The sequence below is a fragment of the Pygoscelis adeliae genome, unplaced genomic scaffold, assembly GCF_000699105.1.
Source record: "Pygoscelis adeliae isolate BGI_AS28 unplaced genomic scaffold, ASM69910v1 Scaffold42, whole genome shotgun sequence".
NCBI classification, from domain to species: Eukaryota; Metazoa; Chordata; class Aves; order Sphenisciformes; family Spheniscidae; genus Pygoscelis; species Pygoscelis adeliae.
In genome coordinates this window covers 3,339,518-3,362,490 of record NW_008824283.1, presented here as the reverse complement: position 1 = coordinate 3,362,490, position 22,973 = coordinate 3,339,518, and the positions used below count along the sequence as shown (strand labels likewise).

Here is a 22,973-nt window from a genome sequence, read left to right as displayed (position 1 = left end):
TGAACATTTACATGCAGATATCCTGCTTTTCCAGCCCAAGAGGCAACGTTATGTAATACATATTTGCATATTGACACAGTTATGATACTAGAGCTAGAGGAAAACAGACTAAAAGTCAACAAAGTGTGTTAAAATCTACTTGCAGGGAAAAGTTCCTTTAAGGGTTTGCATTATCTTGTCTCCTCAGTCACGTCTACTTCAAGAAATAGGCATAGCCTCAAGCAATGCCTGGAGTTGCTACTCGGAAGAAAAGTGAATGTTAGAAAAGTTACAGACAATTTTGTTAACTTAAAAACTTCTGAAATGTGAAATGCGATGATGAAGTCTTCTTGGTGTGGTACCTGGGAACATCAGTACAAACCAGAGGGGAATACAGGATACCAAGTAAAACAGGATATTACCTACAGAGTGGGATTTAACATGGTTTTGTGGTACATAAAAGTCAAAACTTTAAACTGGACTAGAGTCAGTGAACTCTTCTAGTGAGGAAAATGTGAAAGGAGGTTGCTTCTGCCGTGGATTTCACAGAAGGTAGCTGCTTAACGGCGTGTTTGGGGTTCTTCAGGGTTACGGTCTTGCGTGCCAATTAAATGCAGAGAGCTGACGTAGATTTCTTTCTTTCTTTCTTTGGCTTTGTCCTATCTCCTCTTAAAACACTTCCACTGCTCGCTACCTTGAGCATACCTATCCACAACAATTAGCATCTTGTTACCGGCCAAATAACTTTTCTTTGTACACTGCTTCTACAACCTGGAGGGTTGGGTGTCAGAAGAATTTATTCTCACCTCTTTCAGCATCCTAGGAAAGTAGTTGGGATACTGCCAGCAAGCCTGTGCTGTCTTTTCTGATACAGGTGTCACAACAGAGCTTTCTACAGAAAAGTCCTCTGAGCCTCAAGGCATACAGCTCCCACTGAAATATTTTGAGAAGGCAGCAGTGAGGTTTCTGATACCAACCAGGCTGTATGAAGGATGTCTAGGAATGTTACAGGTCTATGCAACTCCTCAATGCAACTTTGAGGAAGTATTGAGGTAGTTCTAACAAGATCAGGGTATATAATTAACATTCTTATAAACTTCATTCACATGGTACTATATAAATAGTTCTCCACAGCAAAGATATGTGTAATTGTCCTTGAAAAAGCTTTAGAGGACAGAGGACTTATCCAGATAGGAAACTATATTAAGAAAAAGTTCCCAAATCTATATATATGGACGACTTTAGAAAGAGTATTCATTATAACTTACTCATTACTAAAAAAGAATTACATTTTGCAAGCTCAGTTAAGTGTCCAAAACTAGCCTTAATTCTACATGTGTAAATACATGTGGTTTTTTTTAATGTTCTAATGATGTCTAGCTCTTATCAATAACAGTTTTTAGCATATTGTTGTTGGACAGTCGATGAGAGCAATGTTCTTATTCTTTAATAACCCGATCTTTACTTAAAAGTAGAAGTGTTTAGATACCGTGGTGCCCTGAATCTGCAGGTAAAGACAGAATGATATTCCAGAGCATTGCCTCACACAGCGTTGCAAGCTAACGTATCTTAATGAATAAATATTTTTCTAAATTGAACAAATGGCACAGGCACCAGACAGCAGGGCTTTCTTCTACAAGTTACATTTTACTCCTTGTGGCCTTGGATGTTTAATACAGCTATGGATTTTTAATACAGCTATGGAATAATTAAGCAGAGTGGAGTATTAATGCAGTTTTATAAATAATGTTAAGGTTGCCAGATGTTCTTTTTTCCTCTTTTTTTTTAAATGTACATCAGCATTCAAAATGTAGGCTGATAGTTGGTTGTGGGGAAATTAGATATGTAAGACCAAGTGTTGTAAGGTATTAAAAATTGAGCTTATGTAGATGATGCTTTATGGATTCATTTGTTTGGATATACTCCTCACTTCTATTTCCAGTTTTGAAAAGACCAACTCTTAAATCAGATAAAAGGGCAAAAGTCCGACATACATAGTCTTTCAATGAAGTTTTGTCTTAAGTAAGAAAACTAGGAGATTTATTTACCTGTTAGAAAAAAAACATTCAATGTCTGAGCCCCTTCATCATTTTCAGAGCATATATAATTGTTTGGACACCAATTTTCCTCCGCATATATTTCAAGTTAATGTAGCCAAATGAGATAAAAGTGTAACGATCAGATCAAAACATGAGGACGAGTGCAGGTTGCAATGATGAAATCGATGGTAGGGTGCAAATGTAAGTATTTGTTTTCCCCACATGATCTTTCTCTTTAGTAAAGGGTAGGAGGAGAAAATAATTTTTTATTTACACCCATTCAGTGAGGATGTACATTTTACTATAAAAGTTCTGTTCCTGGAAACATGGCTTACTCAAGACTAGAAGACAGTTGCTAATAATTGTTTTCAAACATCAGAAACAGTCTTCAGTTTTATGCAGAAAGTTGGAGTTGCAGGCATTTCCATCAACCTTCAAAACCATCTTTTTGGAATACGGTTGAGAAATTCAGTATATATTTGCATCAAAGTACAAAAAATTGTTCCCTCTGCACCCAAGTTGGATCTTTAATATTATGCAAAAAGATAACAGTACTTTCAAATTGAATCATTACTTATACATATGACTCATTTAAAACACATAAGAGATTTCATATTTGATTCTTTGGTTGATGAGACTACACATGCAAAATCTATTCCATTTTTAGCTATTCTGCAAGTATGTCCTTATTAATACAGGCATTTCCTCAAATCTGCAAGTTAGATACCGCCAAATTAATTTGCTCAGATACACACAAGCGTGGCACAGGAAACTTGCCAATGAAGACTAAGCAGAGGCTGAAAGAGGCTGATTAGGCTCAAGAAACTGGCAGGTCTTCAAAATTGCTTTGGTTGAGGAAATGTACTGTCAACAGAACAAGAAGGCCAGGATAATAACGTAGGACCAGAATGATGGTATTTACTGCCTCAGGTGTTTGTGGCTTCCTTCCACTCATTCAAAACAGCTCTGACTGACTTCTCATGGGTGATTTTGCCCTCACTATGCTCAATCAGATTATCCAATTGTTATGGGCTGCTTACGCAAAAAGAAATGTACCGTAGATCTTTTAAAAGATCTATGAAGTTGATTTTTTTTTTTTTTTATGCTATACATGTTTAATCATTCAGTCCCTTAGGAAATGTTAACAGAACACTGCACAAATCCACTGGAAGTGTCACAGTCAAACAGAGCTCTCGTCCACCTGTTTGTTTATGGATTTTATATAATGATCCAATCAATAGTTGAGATGCATGATTCATTTACTAAATTTTGTTGAGGTGAAAATTTTTAGCCCTGTGTATTAAATTGTGCGCTTAATATCATCCTTTTTACACTGGAGGTTTTTGGGTATGGTAGGAGGTTCAAGTAGGCCTTGAGTAGTCCCTTGGCATTCTGAGTTAGTCCTTCAATGTGTATACCACAGTTCAGCTTACTGGGAGAGGTGCTTAGTTTCTTATTAAGGTTAAATCTCGTGAGCTGGGTGAAACAAACGACATTTTTCTGTAAGCAATTTTTGATGCCAAAGCATGGTATTGAAGATATTTATTCTTTTTAGTTAACTTTGACTTGATTTCTTTGTCATTCAAGTGTGGAAGAAAATAGTTATGAATGATGCAGTAACATTTTCTTAAGTCTTGAAACATAGTAAATATTTTATATTTTCACTTTATAGATTACTCTGAAAAAAAGCCCATTGTCTGCTTAAACCTGATTGCACTTGTCTTTTCAAAATGGTTATTTTCACTTGAGTTCTGTTCATTTTGTGATTTAGTGGCATTGAAATAGATCACTTAAGAATTGATGTATTCATTTTTATCATATTTACATCAGCTGCCGTTCACATTTAAATAGCAATTTGTTATTTCTGCCTAAATGTTGCTTTCCTCAGCAATGATTGCTATCATCCTCACGGTGGAGGATGATATTGCAATTTCCTACTGCGTCTTTGAAGATCTACTCTTATGACAAGTGAAAGTAAATTTCTTGGTTCTTCTGTATAGCTGATAATCAAATTAATCTTCAAGAAAATAGACCATTATCGTGGGCTTCTTAATATTCAGCTTCCCAGTATTCTACCATAGTCTACTTTTAATTACAACTTAAACTAAGCTCCCCCCCTCCCCATTAAGAAGTCTCCTACATAGAAGACAGATTTGTCATGTTTAATATAGTTACTTGTGTGTTCAGGAACTCCTTTTTTATGTGATATTGTTAATAGGGAATTAATAAACTTTACTGCAGAATTGTAATGTAGACTAATCTGCTTTTTGAGATTTACAGATTGAGGGATTTTTTTCTTTATAGTTTTACTATTAGCAGAAGTGAGAAATAAGTATGTTTAGTGCTATCTTTATATCAGCAACAGTCACTACCCATGTTTTCTTCACATAATATTTTCTTAACATCACCCATGCTACACTGAAATCCCCTTCAAAGATGATCCAGACTTAATCAATGTGCAAAACTGACATATCGTTGTCAACCTTATCCTCAGAAGAGGTCCTCTGCTAAGTGAAGTAAGTGGGTTAGATAACATAAACTGTGGCAGAACTATGGGATAGGATGTTTCTAGGTACTGTATAAAATGTGCATGGTTATCTAACGTTATTTGTTTGCCTACAGAAATCAGACGTGATTTCAATAGTGATGGAAATCCCTCAATTTTAGACTTTTAAATAAATAAAACTGTACCAGATGTATTATACATTATTGTGTTCTGGGATATGATTAATATGTAAACATAGCACTTGGTCTGCAGGAAACACCAAGCACAAATGAATGATGGAGATCAGAAGAAAAAGATGAAGAGCATTCTTGCATGCAATTTGTGAATTCCCACAGATCTGGGAAAGATCTGTACTCCAAGCTACACAGAAAATGCCAGTGTATAGCACTGCAGAGACTAGCACTGGACAGCGTGGTGCCCAGGTGTTGCTGGAGTCTCAGAAAGAATATAGTTCTGATGACATGGCACCTGCTTTGGGCTAATAAGGCATCGTTAGCTTCATATCACCAGGCACCACTGTGCTGCATATACTCATCTCTCTGTTATATGAGGAACGCTTAGACTTGCAGGATCTCCACAGTGTTGAATCCAATAACTTTTTAGATTACTCATACCGGTGGGAGTAACTGAGCTTATGGAAGCAGAACGATTGCAAGAAATTGCCAAGTTCTAGGAGCTAGAAGATTTTTGAATATTATTGCACTGATGCAGTTATCCCTATCTGTTTCTGATCTCTCTTTCTTTTGCTAGAAGCATTGTAACAGTGGAAATTTACTTATGAAAGGACTTTGCAGCAAGTGCCCTAAAGTACAAATTATTTTCATTGAAATCATTAGGAAAAAACCAGCAATGACATTTAATGGGTTGCGCCAGGACACCTATTCTATAAGTTACCGGTCTTACCATAAACAAGAATCAGCCTGAAGTGCCTACATGAAAATTAAACTTGATTCTGCTAATGTCATGAAAAGCCTACTTGAGTCCTGGAATCAATTTTGTAATTTCACTTGTCCATCAAAACACCTTTTTTTAATAGCTGTGTATTGTCCTACAGTAATTATGGAGTCACATTTCCTTCTTCCCTTCTTTCTTCTCCCCACCCCACTCTCTCCAGTAAGGAACCATTTGTACAACTTGAAGGTGATTGTTTTTTGAGAATGTTACCAATGTAATCTAAAAATCAATTGAGTTCACTGTAGTCAGAAAATTGTGCATCCTCTTTTGTATCCAAATCCTCAGAGCCTTAGGGGAAAAAGTCACTGAAGTTAAATGTAAGAAGAATTTTAATGTTTTATGCAGAAAGACAGATTTTGGCGGCGGGGATGAAGAAAGAGGAGAGAGAAACAAGTACAATGTGCTTTTCCGAGTTTCTCTGATGCCAAATACGTTCAGCAGTACACAAACTCGGTTTCCTTCTCCCCTTTGTATCACCCCATTGACTGCAGTGTATGGTGACTTGTATTCTCCTCAGCTTTGAAGATCTCTGCAAATTCAAAGAAACACTTCTAACATTCTTCTGGCTATGTTTTTGAATGAATAAGTGGATGGTGAAGAATGAAGTGATGCAGTGAACCAAGTTTGAGTGTTCTGAAGGGATTCGGAATTTCAAAATATGCTTTGCATGTTACTTATGATTTTATAAGTAATTTTGCTGTTTGCTCTGTGCAAATGCAAAGCTGCTGAAGAAATTCTTGAAAAAGGAGATATCTGTGGTTCTATGTTTAAAAATAAATAAAATGCATAGATATTGCTACTAAAGGTGTTCCATGATCTGTTACATAAACAGGATTAACCATTTATTTAATATTTCTGTACAGCATTCATCTCATGGTACAGGGCCTGTAGGTGTCAAGTTTCTCAATTAGTCTGATAGTCTATGGCCTGCATTTAAATAAATTAATGTGTCTTAAGACTGTCAGCTAAGAATATTTTGTATACTCTTAATCAAAACATTCAGTCTGGTATAGACATCATCCCTCAGTTCTCTCCATTTTATTTTGGGAAGCTACTATATTGTGAGTGGCTAGGCAAAGAAAATCCAATTGATAGCGGCAGAGATATGAGAGGTTAAGTAGCTTGGTACTCATTCCCTACCTATGAGTCCATAGACTTTTGTATATTGTAAAGTAATTTTGTGATTTTTTTTCTTTTTTTCAAAAATACCATAGGTATAATGCAACTGTGTTATTCTCCACAATGTATATGCTATTCTTCTTGTAAATGATTGCTTTATAATAGTATTTAGTTCCAGAGCCTGCTGTAAGCTGAGTTCTCATGTGTTTTTTATTGGTGAGCAAAAGACAAATACCTCCGATGATCAGAAAGGCTGTGTAATGCCAGCTTTCACTGAGCCTCCAGACCTGCTGAGCAAAAATCTTGTTGAAGTGGCCAAATTGTGCTTCATCGTACTTCCATGCTGACAGTGTTAAGAATGGCTGATAGAAGATGTAACTAGAGGGACACTTTTTTGGATAAGCTTGAGCAGATTAAGACTGTTCCCAACAGAATCCTTTTGTCTCATTGTTATGCTGAAGTAGTTCTCCTTAGCTCGGATGTGGTGCTGATTGTATGCATGTATTGCCCAATGCTGTTCCAGCCATGCTCAGACAATCTGCTGATGGTTCAGAGCAGAGTGAGGTTAATGCATGGCCTCAGAATCCTCTCTCTGTTTTAGCCACATTTTCACTGTTTTGCATGTTTATGTCACTATTTTTTTCCACAAATCAACAAATGTCTTATCTTTAGTCTCCAGGTGCTACCATAGTAGTAGTAATACCGACCACTTGAATTCCTACACGGTGTGCACGCTGTAAATGTGTATGTGTATCTATATATCAATCTAAAATATAACCCAGCTGTTGTGTACAAACAAAAGCATTGTGAGACAGTGAATCCTACTGATAAATCCCAAGTTTTTTAGAAAAGTTGGCTTCCTTTTTTCCATTGTGTGGTGTTTCTGATAACTGTCTTGTGTCTAGATACTCTCATGCTCAGCCAGCAATGCTACAGCTTTCATTTTAGGTTGTTTGTATTTAAAGAATTTCCAATTTTTTACTTCTCTTAAATAGACTAGGAAAAAATAGGTGGTTTTGTAGTTTCTGCATGAAGAGGTTTTTATTTTATATTCTACTAGTTGTTTATTTTTCTTCTACAGTGCTTCATCATCTGTCATTCCCTGAAGGTACAGGCAATGATAAACTCCCTGTCCATGTTAATGGGAGTCGAGAATGCTTTGCTTCTCTCAGGATTGGTGCCATATTACCAGGACAATGTATTGATTTGGTTGACTGCCGATGTGTGATGCATGACAGAAATGAGAAATTGAACCTTCTGAATGTGAAGTAAATCGTGCTGCTGATGATATATCAATGATTTAGGAAAAAGCAATCAATTGGATTCTCTGTTCTGGTAGCAGTGCTACATACGATTTATTATATAGTAAAACAACAGTTCTTTTACAATCTAAATCAAATAGTGTTTTGTGTTAAACTCAGGTTCTTGCAAAAACAACTTGCAGCATTTTTGGGTTTAGTATGCTATACTTTCTACATTAAAGATGTGATCTGATAATTCAGAAATATTGAGCTGACATTCATTAATTCTGCCTTTTTTCTTGTCAAAAGCCACAGAATATTCTTTCTTGACTGCTTATTACTATTTTAAATTGATTGGTCTTTAAATAATTTTAACTTGTAAGTAGAGTTGTTTTGAGTCCCAAATACCTGCAGATGGACTTTATTATAGCCACAGGTAATTGGACTTTAATATCTGTAAAACAGCCACTAGAGACATGAATAGGCCCATTCTCTCTTCTGGCAGATGTTTTGCGGATATTAGACTTATATCCAATTATATTTGGGTACTTTAGCAGCACACAATAGCATTCATTTGCAGATGACTATAGTATTCTTTTCTCTCCTTCTCCATGTTATGAAATGAATGGGATAATTTATCCTTCTTGGAAAGAGAGAGAAGTATTTTAATGAAAGCTTGAAGAGACTTCCTGAAATTCTATTTATCGATACCTGCTAACAGGCCTTGTCATTCAGTGTCACAGTGTCAGCTTAGCATTTCCCCGAAGTAAGTACCTTAAGCAGCAGGGAGTTCTGCACAGTCTCCCTGAAACAGCCCACAGCTGCGTATTTTGGAATCTTTGGTTTGAACTTTTGGGTGCGATTTTCAAAGTAGTTCAGCTCTCCTCAAGAAGTAGTTGTCGATGTTTGCTTAGTATTAAGGCTGTGTGAATACAGGGAGAAGCTTAACCACATCTTCCTGGTAGGCGGGGAATGCTGGTGCATTTGGCTGTCTGCTGGAACATAAATCCTGGAGTTCTTTCCTGCGTGAACCATGGTATGATTAGATGGTTCAAGACCAAATTGTGTATAGGAGATTGGGAAGAAAAGTTCTACTAACAGATGTTCTAAAAAATAAAACAAAATAAAGAGCTATTTGGGCTTTTTATAAACATGTTTTCTCTTACATAAAAAAGTGGGGTTTTTTTCTTGCTGTAACATTTTAACAATTATTTTGTCAGAAAGAAAAATAAAAGTTTGATTTATTAGTTATGAAGTTTAACAGTTAAATTACCTCAAAATTAAATAAATTACCTTGATTAATCCCACTAAGTTCAGTAAATGATATTATAATCTGGAACTTGCTGTTGGAGGGCAGGGCAGATTTGAGACAGAACATCAGCAAAACTCGGTAGTATCACAAAGTAAGGGTGAACCCTCACAACAAGGTATGTAACATTACTCTTTCTAAACTCTCTAAGGATGTTCTTTTATATTTTTCATAACATATACTTGCTTTTACATCTCAGTATCAGCCAATTTATTCATTTTTCTTTATTTTATTTTAGATTCTATTTTATTTTTCTCTCTGAAAAGCCTAGAGTGAGACTTGACAAATATGAAGTGGTGATAGACAAGGAAACATAAGTAAGCTGTCTGCCTCTTTTCTGAAGATAGACTTGTGACTAGAAAAGTAAAAGGTATCATGACAACCCAATGAATTTCAGGTCTGCAGAATCTGCACATATTCCTTATACCATGAAACTCTTGGAAAAATGACCAAAGAACTTACTGCACTGAATGAAGGATTTGTGCTTCACAAATACTGAAACAAATGTGTTCTCTTTAAATGTCTTATTGAAGTGGGTCTGTCTTGCCATGAACACAATCATTAATGACCTCCATCCATGTACCATTGATCTTCCTGGAAAAGTGCCTTTTAATGCAAATGAAGCAGATCTAGCGGTACTTAAAGTCTAGTATCCTGCAGAGAGTTGAAACAACTTGTCAACAGCCAGTGCTCCAATGCTAACAGCAATTTCCCTTCCTGTCACAAACAACTGCTTCTCCACTGGGAGAAGGTACACCAACAGGTGTAGTGGTCCTGTGTACATCTCGGAAAGGGCAGAGAGCCGCCTTTCCATGCAGTATTTGGGAGCATGACAACAGCTTTTGTTATTAGCGGATTCAGGTGGTAAGTAACAATTTGCAAAAACAAAGTCTGTTTGCTGGAATACAGCTTTTACAGGTATCCACTGGAGAACCAGAGGATGGGGCCAGGCAGGATGAGACATTCACGCCCACAACCCAGGGAGGAGGAAAGGAGTTACCGAGGTGTTACATTAACAGTGTCAGAGCCAGAACTTGGTACGAACTTTTACCACAAGAAGTAATGAACATAAAAAAGCTAATTTAAAGATTACAATATATTGTCAAAGGTTTTAAAGTTGTATTTCACAGCTCAAGTCTATTAGTTCAGAAACTATGGTAATCTCAATTACGTGGCTAAGTACAAGTATTCCTCATTTCTTAAAATATTCAATACTTAGAAGTGTCTCAGTATTTCAGGTCATTTTGGAAGGAAAGAAACTCTTAAAATATTGTGCTCTTCCATTGTGTATCTTTTGCTACCTTTATATTGTGGAGGAAATAGAACAAGGTTAAACGAAGAAATGAGGGATAGGGAGGGATGCACTCGTATAATTAGTCAATCTCAGAAAATCATAATTAAGCAGCAAAATACATTATTTTCTCATGAGAACAAAACAATTCCAATCTCCTGGGTAAGTCTGTAATTTGACTCTTCTGAAATAATTTAACTGATACTATAGAACAATTCAAAATCAGTTCTAACAGTCTTGGCTGAACTAAGGATGTTTTGCTTAGCCGTTTGAAATCGTTGTGCTAAAACTATTCTTATCTCTAAATACAGCATCTCTTGGTCAACATGCAACAATTTTGTGCTGTAAATTTTATCTGAGAGAATTCTATGAGGAGTGCTAAAAGTTTTCCTACGCAAAGTTGCAGTAAGTGAAAAGCAAAGGTCAATTACATGTTGATCTTCATGAGACAATTTCAAAGCTGATGAGTTCTGTTGATTAAAAATGCAGATTTGAACATACTTTGTATCACAAAGTGTGTAAGAAACGTCAGTATGATTGTGGAGTCACGGTTAATGCTTCTTTGATTACAGAGGACAGGTCTTCTACTGACAGATAGCAGTAATCTTGGCTCTTCTTCAGACCTCTCATGTTTTAGAGTCTGAACAAGTAACATACAATAAATGCAAAGATTATGATATCTATGAGATTCTTTGTTTCACAAAAATTCAGTATAGAGGAATTTAGCCAATTTTTTGATGGCACTGTCCAAACAGAGGAGGGAAGCTAATTATTATGGGAAGCCATTAGTCCAAATTATGTTCAGTTATTCCTTTGAGGATTCTCCTCTTGGTGAAACAAGAGGAAGTATGAGAGGAAACAAATCAGTGACCATTGACGTAAGCTATCTGTTGATGTGAATTTAAACTATTTCTTAAGGAGTTCTGGATATGTCAAAAGCATATCATATTACACATTGTAGAACTTTTTCTCCCTTAACTGTTGAAGCTTATTTAGAAGATACAAGCTTCTTTTTTCTTTGGTTAATGTCATCAGCTAAAGCTAGTGAACTTTTGGGTAAATGGAAAGATTAAGGAAGAACTTATTTCACAAATATTTAAAAAATCTATTCTCTCATCAGTTTTGCTGTCAATGTCAGCAACTTTGAAAGAAGAGCGGGTTCCATCTTGAATTCTTGATGTTGATGAGCTGTTCAAAATCTGTCCTGTATGAATGAAATGATTCCCGAAATTAGTCTTCCATTTTCTGCCCTCTGCCGTACTTTAGATTTGCTGCTAGCCCCATGAAAAACAGAATGAGAGTTGAATATACAAAAAAATGGAATTGATAACAATATGCTATAAGAATGTAACTACTTTAAAACTTGTTGTATATTGGATAGCTTTTTATGGTTGTTTCAGTGTTTTTACAGATTATTGGGTTCATATCTTGAAACTTGTTTGCCTTCTGCTACTGCTGTGCATCTGGATTATACTTGGATTATCAAAATTTAATGATGCGTGGAAACAGTTTTATAGTTTCTAGGTTATCACAAAATGCATAATCTGCATTATTCCTTGAAATTAAGTGCTATTTGAACACTCTAAAATGGTGTTTATTATATAATTTTGTCCTTTGCGGGTGAGAACTTAAAATCAAGGTCAAATATACATCATTTTATTATGTCAGTTTCCCAAAAGGTCATAGTCATTATTCTATCTCTGAGTTGTTCTTTTTATTTTCAATTTTCAACAACAAAAGCCTTTAAAAGGCTACAAACTTTTTTGAATATCTTATTTCCTGGTTTTGTAGCAGATTTATTTCTGATGTCTACTGATCAGTTCTGTTTACCAACTTTGGAGCATGCAAGTTAGCTCAGTGGCAATTTGGTGAACCCAGATTCATATATTATGCATAAGTTTTATGACTGTGTGAACATGTGCCGTCTTCTGGGGTTTTTTTTGTGGGTGGTGGGATTTTTTTTTTCTTCGGTTGTTTTTTTGTGGGTGTGTTTTTGCCAGAGTGATGGCTGTTGCATCTGCTACAGTTGCTTTTTACAAGGGTCTCACTGAATGTGGCTGTCTCTTATTGCATTCAAGCCATTTTCAGGAAAAGAATGATGCTGGTTTTACAAGTAAAATCGAAATGGGTTTGAACTACAGTTTGTCATTTTCATCTGTAGTCAGATTATAAACTACATAGCATACAGAGGAAAATATCGTGAGATAATTGTACGCTGAACTTCTCTCTTACCCGTATTACTCTTATTGTCCTCTTTCCTATGCTGATCATGTTGCACAAGACAGAAGAGCATCTCTTCCAGGCCTCGCTTGGTGACCTGGTCATGTTTTTGTTACCAGTGCTGATGTTTCAGCCCAAGGGCTGAAATTACAGCAAACCCAGGCTGTTTTATCCAGCCTCGGGATCAGAAGTTACCATAAGCTGAATGTACAGTTACTATCTATATACGGGATGTGTGTAGTCTTAATTTATTTTTAAACGTTTGCTTTATTAATATATTGATATAATATATCTTTAAAAAAACAAAGATTAAAATACACCTAGGATTGCCGTTTGAAATTCTATTTATAGTTGTGTCTGTATGTTTATATCTATTATGTTATTAATAGTTTTGTTTTAGAAATATATTTGAAGCTATTTTCTGAATTAATTCTCTGGACTGTTCTCAATGATGTCAGAAGAGATGTGTATCTTAACTGTTTACTCCTGTTTTTATAGATGGCTATACAACAGATGACATTGAATTTTACTGGCGTGGGGGTGATAATGCAGTCACAGGAGTGACAAAGATTGAACTGCCACAGTTCTCCATTGTAGACTACAAGCTTATCACCAAGAATGTTGTTTTCTCTACAGGTTTGTGGAGGGGAAGCTAAAAGGGGAATTCACTGGGAAGACTTTTAGAAACGGGTTAATTCTCAATTAAGTTCAGGATCCAAGCAAGAATTTTAGAAACAGTAATAAACTAAAGCAGCAACTGTGAATTTTGAAAGGAGCTGTTTTTATTACAGCTTTCACGGTGTATAAGGCATCACTCATTAACATATGAAGACGATACAGTAGTCTGTCATGTTAAGGCTCAGTCAAATAAGCTGTATTTTCTGTTTTCCTATGAAAACTGATTAAGCCACTTATATACCTCAGGGACCTAAACCCAACAAGTAACCCAGCCTGTAGGAAATTTAGGAACCTTTCTCTCACTATTTCTAGAGGTTCCTTGTGCCAAGCTGTGGATGCATTAGACTAATTATTTTGTCTTTGCTGTAAAACATTTAAAATCCTTGTTCCACAGGATATGTAGTTTAGCCTATGTTAACAAGCATGTGACTTTCTGAAGGCTGAAAAGATGCTTTGTGAGGAGGAGTAGAAAATAAGATTGGATTTAATAAAATAAAAAAAAACAAAACAAGAAAAAACTAGAACATTTCAATGACATTAAATTATTCAAGAGAGACAAGAGCTGGATTGCGCTATTACTATTTGCTGTTCTTTACCTACTTAAGAAAGCTGCTAGGTGTGTTAAAAAGAAAAATCTTCAAAACTCACTTTCTAGGTATGGATAGAAATCATCTTTGGAGGGAGTACAGAAGGATTGTGCACCCCAAATTCTTCAAAACCAAGCAGAAATGGGACTTGAACAGTGATCTCTAGGCACCTATTTCAACAAGTGTTTCATACACCAAAATATTTCTGGTGTCCAGTGACAAAGGGCAAGTGTTGTGTTGCTTGGAGAGAAGGTTAGAATAAGGGTTACACTGAAGTAGACATACCGCAGCTTGTCCAAGAAGAAGCATTTCTAAGCTTTGATGCTCTGAAATGTGTTTCAGCTGTTGATTGTTGAATATTATGATTACCAGCAGATATGCGCGTAGAGCATGCATGTACCCTTAGAATAAAAGATTATTTAATCCCAGTTCTCGCTAAAAATTCTGCAGCTGATTATCCTGGATCTTTCAACTTTGTGTCTACTCTATGTTGCGTGAAACAATAAAACCAAAATGACAGAAAAATGTTTTCAGGCTTTATACAAGCAAATTATGGCCATACCAAATATTCTCTTTTAGGTGCCTACCCAAGGCTGTCTCTCAGCTTTAAACTCAAGAGAAACATTGGTTACTTCATTCTGCAGACCTACATGCCTTCTATTCTAATCACTATCCTGTCCTGGGTTTCCTTCTGGATTAATTATGACGCTTCAGCTGCAAGAGTTGCTTTAGGTAGGCATTTTTACACATCTCATGCAGTGTGCATTAACTGAATGCTTTTTCTAGCTTCTGGCTTAGTGGATAGTGCATGATTTGAAAAATAAATCTGTTAGATCTTTTTATGTCTGGCTTGTTAAGCTTTGTATTATTTGAATTGGCATTTAAATCATCACAATTTAAATAAAAATTAAAGTGATTTCATGTCTGAATTAGCTAACTGTATTATCATTGTAACGAGAATTAGCCTAATTGTCTCAACATTTTCTGTTGTTGTTTTACTGCTTCTTTTTCTCCAAAGAGAACGCATTTAGTTTGCTTTTCTCATGGTAGTCCAGAATACACATTCAGTACTGTGTTATGGATTATAAATTTCTTTTCCTTTCAGGTATGAATTAAATAAAGTTTTACTAGGGTTGTATAGCTAACTTCTCCTTAAGTTGAGGGCCTTTTTCCTTACTGTTACCTTATATTCTAAAAGCAAAACCATTTCCCTAATTAATCTCTAGAGTACTTTTATATCGCATCGCTAATATGGTGTGTTTATACTGTTCTCCCATCAGAGGATTCAAGCATGTTACAAAAATAAATATGAGTATCTTTTGCCAAATTTTGTATAAATCAGACTGATCCCTGCCAGTACAGCTCTCATATAGATAAAATGAAGTAAATCACCGTAAAAGATACAATTGAGAATTTGACAGTTTAACTTTATAGAATACTGTCTGAGTTTTACCAGGCCTTTCTGTGTAGCATTTTCCCATAACAATTCAAGACTGCAGACATCCTGAAAATGCTGGAGGAAGGCAAGATAGCAGTGAGTCTAGGCTGGTAATTTATAACTGAGACTCGTTAGAGAAAGTTACAGTTTAGCTGGCTAAAAACATACTCATAGAATCCAACTGCTGTTTGTTTGATTGAACGCAATTTATTACAGGTGTAATCTTCTTTGCGGTACGAAAAATTGAAGACAAAGATAAGGAACGTAGACAGAGCTTGGGGGTGGTTTTTTTTCCACCAGGAAAAAAAATCTCCTACTTTTAAGCGCTAGCATTTGAATGTTATGAGCTATTATGCTAGAAAATGAAAATTAATTCAATCAGTAGACTTGTCAATCCTTTTTTTCCAGGAATCACAACTGTGCTCACGATGACAACAATTAACACCCATCTTCGAGAGACTCTTCCCAAAATTCCATATGTGAAAGCCATTGACATGTACCTTATGGGTTGTTTTGTCTTCGTTTTCATGGCTCTGCTGGAGTATGCATTGGTCAACTACATCTTCTTTGGCAGGGGACCTCAGCGTCAAAAGAAAGCGGCAGAAAAAGCTGCCAGTGCCAACAATGAGAAGCTGCGAATGGATGTCAATAAGGTAAATTGAAACGGGGATATATTTTTAGGATTGCCCAAGCAAGGCAGACTTTCACTTCTGCCAGACAGAGCTTTAAAATGTAATTTCTTGTAGAAAATGAGTGGAGTGGGATTATTATGATTTTGTCTTAGCTCTGCAGTGCAGTGTACTTAGCCACCTCAGCAATGAATGCTGCCCTCTAGCTTGGAAGACTGAATGACGTTTTTCTAAAGCATGCACTCAGTTAAGCTTTACTGTGAGATGTTTTCTCAGTCAGGATGTAGAGTTAAATATGTCTAATCAGTTTCCAAAGGAATAAATCCAAAATGATGGCTATAGCTGATACTCTAGTAAGAGCTGTATGGAACGTTGGAAATAAAACCTAAATTTAACCTAGTTTCATAAATCTTTCTGATAACCTGGATAAGAAATATTTGCTACAGAAGTGTTTCAAGCTTGAAAAGTTTGTATATTTTCAACATATAATGGCCCACGATACTGTTGACTACATGAGAAACTGCTCAGAAATAAAGCATCAACTTGCTGTGCACTTGATTTTGAATCTAAAAATGGTCCCCTGAGGATGGAGAATTGAGGCAGAAAATACATTTGCCAAGATACACACTTTTGGGAAAAGTATCCATTATGCTTAATGAAAATGGAGCACTTATCATAAAGCACTTGTCATTTTTCACTTTGACCATTTTAGATGAGATTCACACAGTGGCAAATCTGGGCTGAATGCTAAAATGTACTCAATGTGAAAAGTATAAACTTTCACACGCATGCAAAATTGGAAAGTTAAAGTTAATTTCTTTTGTTTTTTTTTCTCATGGGAAGCTTTTTGAATTTGTAATTCAGCATGATACTCCAAAGGGAAAAAATCAAAATCAGAATTAAAAAAAAAAAATCTAAATCAGAAAAAACCCAAGTGATTATTTGTGAAGTGGAAACTTAAGTTTCATACAGCTCTAGTGGTGGAATTTCTCACGTTTGTTCAGAACTTCTACACTACCATAGTGTGCTTGCGGACAGAAGAACATTTTGTTCCATTTTTGCTGGAATAACAAAAATCCATCACATGTTGATAGCATAAAACAGTTTTATAGGCTGTAGTTTATAGTCTTTTAAGATGGAGGATTATATTGTCATGGTGCAGATCTCACCCATTCATTAATTTTTTATTTATTTTTTTTTTTTAATTTGAGACAAGCATGAATGAAGGCAAATGCATGATGAGGAGATTAATTTTGATGTTATGGTATCATAGATCACATTTTACCATTGTAAAGTTCGTGAAGATTCTGTAAAATCTTTTTCTTTCTATTGGTGATTTTTCAGCAATGTAAAAAAAGGTGCAACCTTTTAATTTGTCAAGTTTATTTTTTAAAAATCAGTTTCCCTTTAAACAATCAAACTTATTAACTAAGAAACCCTGTAGGTAATTTTATGAGACTAGATCTGTGTTTACCTGAAGTCTTTCTTCTAACATCAATGGAAATGTAAGGTCCATAGGTCAGAGTATAACCACTAGCTGAGGTACATTTTTGTCTACTGTTTCACTTGAGATATTTTCTGTATACTTCTTCATACAATAGATATTTCAGCCATGTAACAGAATAGCCAAAGTCTAGTGGCAAATTGCTAATCATGAACTAGAATTTGAAACCACTAACTAGTGTACTAATCCAATCCAGTAAGCAAAGTAAATTAATTCCCAGTAATGTTGCAGAAATTCACCAGCTTACAGGATTAGCACAAAGTGTACTGGGAACAACTTTACATTATTTATATTTTTTTATACTGAGCTTTTTGCTTAATATACCAGGCCAGCATGGTTCATAGCCTATGGCAGTTCTGCTCTGGTATCCAGATACACTCTGATCAGATAATCAGGTTTGCAATCCCTTAAGCAATAGATAGAGAATCAAATAGGAGAGCATCAGAAAAGACTAGTGATCAGAAAACGTTGTCGTACTGTGCGTAGACTGCTCTGGGGAGGAGGAAAGGAGCTGACAGCTGTTCTTGCTGTTGACCAGTAGTGAGAAAACAGATTCATATTTAATGGACCTGAATTTTTTATCTATGGAAGGGGAGCAAACATTATATAATTATTTTCATGTACAAGAAACAAAAATGTGTCTGAACTGCTGAATTTGGTTCAGATGCAGGTTTCTATGAAAACACAAATATTTTAGAAATGGGACCAAATGAACACTCCATCTCTAATTAGGATCCAACATTGAATGACTAATTTTACGAAGTATGAGTATTCTTTTGTCATATTACTAGATTTCTATTGTATCACTACATAGAATACTATGAATTTATGTTTGTGACTTAAGATACTATGTGAGACGATTAAAGAATGCCATGAGTAATAAACCTCAAAACATGAGGATGAAAACTTCTGTACAGCTCTGCTGCTGCATTCGTCATAGATATTGTCAAAAAGGCAGATGAATAGTTATTGGAACTGTTGCTTGTAATGCAGCATCTTTGTTTATACATTATAGACCAGCAAATCTGTTCTAGATTTCTGCAGATTCCAATACCAATTTTTGTAACAGCCTCTTACAACTTTTCTAAATAACAAAAGGTGATGAGAGGAGAAGTGCTGATTAGTCCTTCCATCCACAACTACTTGCAAAATCAAAGTAGGAGTTAATACATACACCCTTTATGCTGTTGAATTCTCTGGTATGGAGAGATTCCAGGGCAGGCACAGACATTGGTAGTCTCTCTATTTTTGCTCAGTGTTACTCAGAAGATACTAGAGAGCCTACAAAACAGTGCAGAAGCACAACAGAAGCTGCTCTTCCATAACTGTGGTATCTGCTGAATCCAATGTAATCCCTTGGAGATTGGGTGACTCGGGAGGAGAATGTCCTGTTTTTTCCATTTGAGCAAACGCTGTCAGGCTGGCTGCAGAGCTTCCTCCGGGCTATTCCAGGTGAAACTGTGGCCAAATCTTTCTTTAAGTTTCATATCGTATTCATGTCATATGCCCAATGCATGTGGTGATTTTGTTTTTGTTTTGTTTTTTTAGAATCATAGAATCACAGAATAGTTTGGGTTGGAAGGGACCTCTAAGGGTCATCTAGTCCAACCCCCCTGCCGTGGGCAGGGACATCTTCAACTACATCAGGTTGCTCAGAGCCCCGTCCAACCTGACCTTGAATGTTGCCAGGGATGGGGCATCCACCACCTCTCTGGGCAACCTGGGCCAGTGCTTCACCACCCTCAGCATAAAAAAATTCTTCCTTATAGCTAGTCTGAATGACCACAGAAGATTGTAGGGATTGGGCCTATATCTTGATTTGCTTCTTGAATTCTAAAACCTGAGTAATAAAATCATGGAGAAATTTAAAGGACATAAAACCCAAGGAAGATCCAGACTCAGTTACCAGAAGATATGTTATCACAGATTTGTTAAATAGTATTGGACGTGCTCAAATTTCTTTGCAGTGACTTCAGGTTAAAATGGCTGTGTGTATGATCATTCGACTCTTGAAGCTTCTCAAGCTGCATTCAGTGGTTTATTCCTTTAGTCTAACTTATCATCTTTTGCCTTTGTCAAGGCTAATTGTTCTCTCTGTAAACAGTTGTATTGTTGCTTACAGGTAAATCACTGGCTTTCTTCTTACTCTAGACATCCTTCATTTATTGAAGATAGCATTCGCATCATTTCCTCACTTCTCTTTTCAAGCCTATCGTGTAATCCTACATTATTTCTTCAAATGTCTTTATTATCTTTATAGTCTCAAGTTTTTTAATCTCTTCTGTTCTGAATGGCATAGTAATGCAAGTGTATATATAAGGATAGGTAAACTAGGAGTGTTGTATTTCTTCTTGAAGCCCTAATATGTGTCATAAATTATGGTATATATACTCTAACCCATTGTTATGCAGTTTTATTCTGTGGACTTTCTATTTTAAATAAGAATGTTGACAGTCATCAGCATCCTTTTGATCCTTTGCAGATACATTTCATGCTATCTTTTCTTTAGGCTCAGGGCACTAATCTAACATATTGTCTGTAATTCTTTCAGATGATTAACAGATACGTTAAAAAATAGGGCCACATTCTAACCTCTGGCTTCACAATATTGTTCAGCTGACAGTCTTCCTATGGGTAATTGTACATATATCTGGGACATATCATCTCTTCAGTTTTAAGATGATGTGTCAAAGGCTTTACTGAAATCCATAACTTTCATCTGTTAATTCTGTAATTACATAAAAATGGTCTAGAAGGATTTCGTCTAGAAGCCTGTATAAGGCTTTTTTCTTCTAATTGTACTTTTGGTTTCTATTTCTTTTGGGGATAGAAGGTGTGGGGGGGAGGGGGGGAGGGAAACAAGCTACTGTGATATAACCCTTCAAGTTTTCTCCTTTATGAAAACTGGCTTTGTCTTCAAGGAGATGATTAGCCTAACCAGGATCTCAGTGTAGAGCCTGGTACAACTGCGAATAATTTCTGATGTAGACCCCCAGCCATTTCCATATACTTAATTTCTGTTATCGTGGTTCAAATAATGAGCTTCTTGGTGCTCTCTCAGTACTGATTTATTCTCCATAAGTTTCCTCTAGAATCCAGTAGCCAAGGTGTTTTTGATTAACTTGTAAATTTTCTCTTACGTTGTTGGATCCTGTTGTGGATGTTTCCATCTTGGAACTGTGGCTTAGATGGGCTTGCTGATGACTGTGATGTGTCTGATGCATCTTCTAGTCTTTGTGTTGTTCAGGATTTGCAGTCTGGTCACCTCCCAAGTTCTGTATTTTCAGTATATTTTCCTGTGTTACTAAATTCCCAGTCAACCTGCTGCTTACGCTCTTGCTAGGTCTTTTGAATTCGTTGCTGTTCTTCCCACAGTTGCTCATCTAACGCATTTGGTCCTGTCTACTACACACATTAATTGACTTCTCTGGAGGTGTAAGGAAGGTGAAAATGCTTTTCGATATCAAGGGTATCTGTGTATTTGTTATTCTGGATAGATCAGAAAACCTCCGTTACAGCTATGTGGTAATTCAATGGAAACCAGAACTGTCACTGTAAAGACCATGGTAAATGTACTGGGCTGAATGAAAGGCTGATTCTTCTTCCTCTGTAAAGAAGTGCTGCTTGCATCTTGCCAGTGTACATTTGACAAGGGGTGATTATAATGGAAAAGCAGCTCTATGCCATCCTCTTCCAAAGCAACAGAGACTGGAAATATGTCAGGCAGCGATACCCACTGTGAGTATTGATATCAGTTCCTACATTAAGGCTCTTGTTAAAAGAAGGGCTACAGATCCATCTCTTGATGGAGCACCTTGTCAGTCTTTTCTTAGACATCAGTATGGTTTCCTTACCAGGATATTAGCTAGAAACAGGATGTGATACTTACATTTTTTTTCAACCCAGATATCAAACCTTATGGAGGCATTACAATATAATGACTTGGTGCATCTTGCCTTCCATTTCTAGTCCTATCTTTCGAATTCTTACAGGCATGTTGTTCAAGTAGTGTTTAAATTATTTCTAAATTATTTTTTCTTTATAGTTAGATCATCTAGGTTTAGAACAGTTAATTATTGCAAATTAACATTTCTTATATAAAATTTGTTTGCTATATTCTTTCAAAGTAATTTGATTTGCCATTTCGCAGAAGTGACATTATGTTTTGCATAATGTAAATACATCGCTGAATGTGGTTTTAGAATGTATACAGTTGCAGTAATAATTGAAGTCTAGAGGTTTCCAACCTAGCTTAAAGCACAAAGATGCTGTCAGTGTACAGGCTATATACCTGAAGTACATGATAACATAAGTCACATAAATAAAAGTCTACCTCTAATTTTGCAATCATGCTGTTCTTATTGTGAGCATTAATAAAGCAATTTCCCTCTGGAAAAGAAGGGAAAAACATCAGGATATTATGCAACACTTCATAAAACTGTTTATACAAATTTATTCAGTCATTTTTTTTAAAATAAATGTGAACTGACATTGCTAACCTCTGCATGTTTAAATAAGTTTTTTTCTGAACACAAAGACTTTTTTAAAACATACTGAGTTTAATTTTAAAACAATGAGTAATTCCTTACTCAGTAGTCTTTGTATTATGTAAGGTATTCAGTCAGCATGCCTGAAAGGTACAGCGCATTGGTGTTACACAGTGCCAAGTCACAAACCAGTGAAATTGTCAGACTAATGATGTTTTTCTATCAGAAATTTGGGTACCAAGTAGAGAACGTGGAACTTTAATATGATAATAGATTAAACAGCATATTAATAGATTTGAATCACAATAGAAATATTCTCTTGAAGAATGAATGTAGGGCTTAGCAAGCTAAGAAGTTTTAAAGAAATATAGGTAACTTTGCAATTCATTGTCCTCCTGACCCACTGTTGTTATATCCAAATTAGCACACAGTTGCTAAAGGAGATGAGATGGCAAGGAAAGAACAAATAGAAGCCTAACCTGCCCTCAGCTGCACTTAACATGGTAACTTTCTTCCCCTTCAAGTTGTCTCAGCTGCTGAGTGTTTGCCCTACACCTTTTTGACCAAGGAAAAGAGTCTGACCAAGTTTAATCAGAAAAGTTGAATAGTTCTCCTCAGATCTTTAATTTTTAGAGGACTCCACTGCATTATCAGAGTTTTAAGAGAAACAAGACCATGCAATTACCTCTTTCACAAGTGATTGCACCTAATTATTTCACCTACGAAACTGGGCAGGCTGAGGTTGGACAGTTTCTGGCCATTGTATAGTCTAGCAAGGAAACGGGGCTCCCACAGCATCCTCCTTCTCCAGGTGCCCATTTCAGATTCACTGGCTCAGGTATGTGTGCTGTTCGAACATGAAGACTGAGTACTTTCTGTTTCATTGTGCCAACAATGCCATCCATTACAGCAGCACACTTTGAAATGGCATAGTCAGCTCAGGTATTGCTTTGCTACCTGCCATTTCCCATGACAGCTTCCAAACTTCTTTT

General features: G+C 36.1%; 1 protein-coding gene across 2 annotated transcripts in view; it reads left to right on the top strand.

The window, feature by feature from the left end:
- Positions 1–22,973, top strand: part of GABRB2 (gamma-aminobutyric acid (GABA) A receptor, beta 2) — a 108,747-nt gene that overhangs the window by 73,003 nt on the left and 12,771 nt on the right. For both annotated transcript variants that reach the window (XM_009318507.1, XM_009318508.1), the window contains exons 3-5: positions 13,157–13,294; positions 14,503–14,655; positions 15,770–16,014. In XM_009318507.1, the coding sequence (XP_009316782.1) occupies positions 13,157–13,294; positions 14,503–14,655; positions 15,770–16,014 (536 nt within the window). The remainder of the gene's footprint in view (positions 1–13,156; positions 13,295–14,502; positions 14,656–15,769; positions 16,015–22,973) is intronic.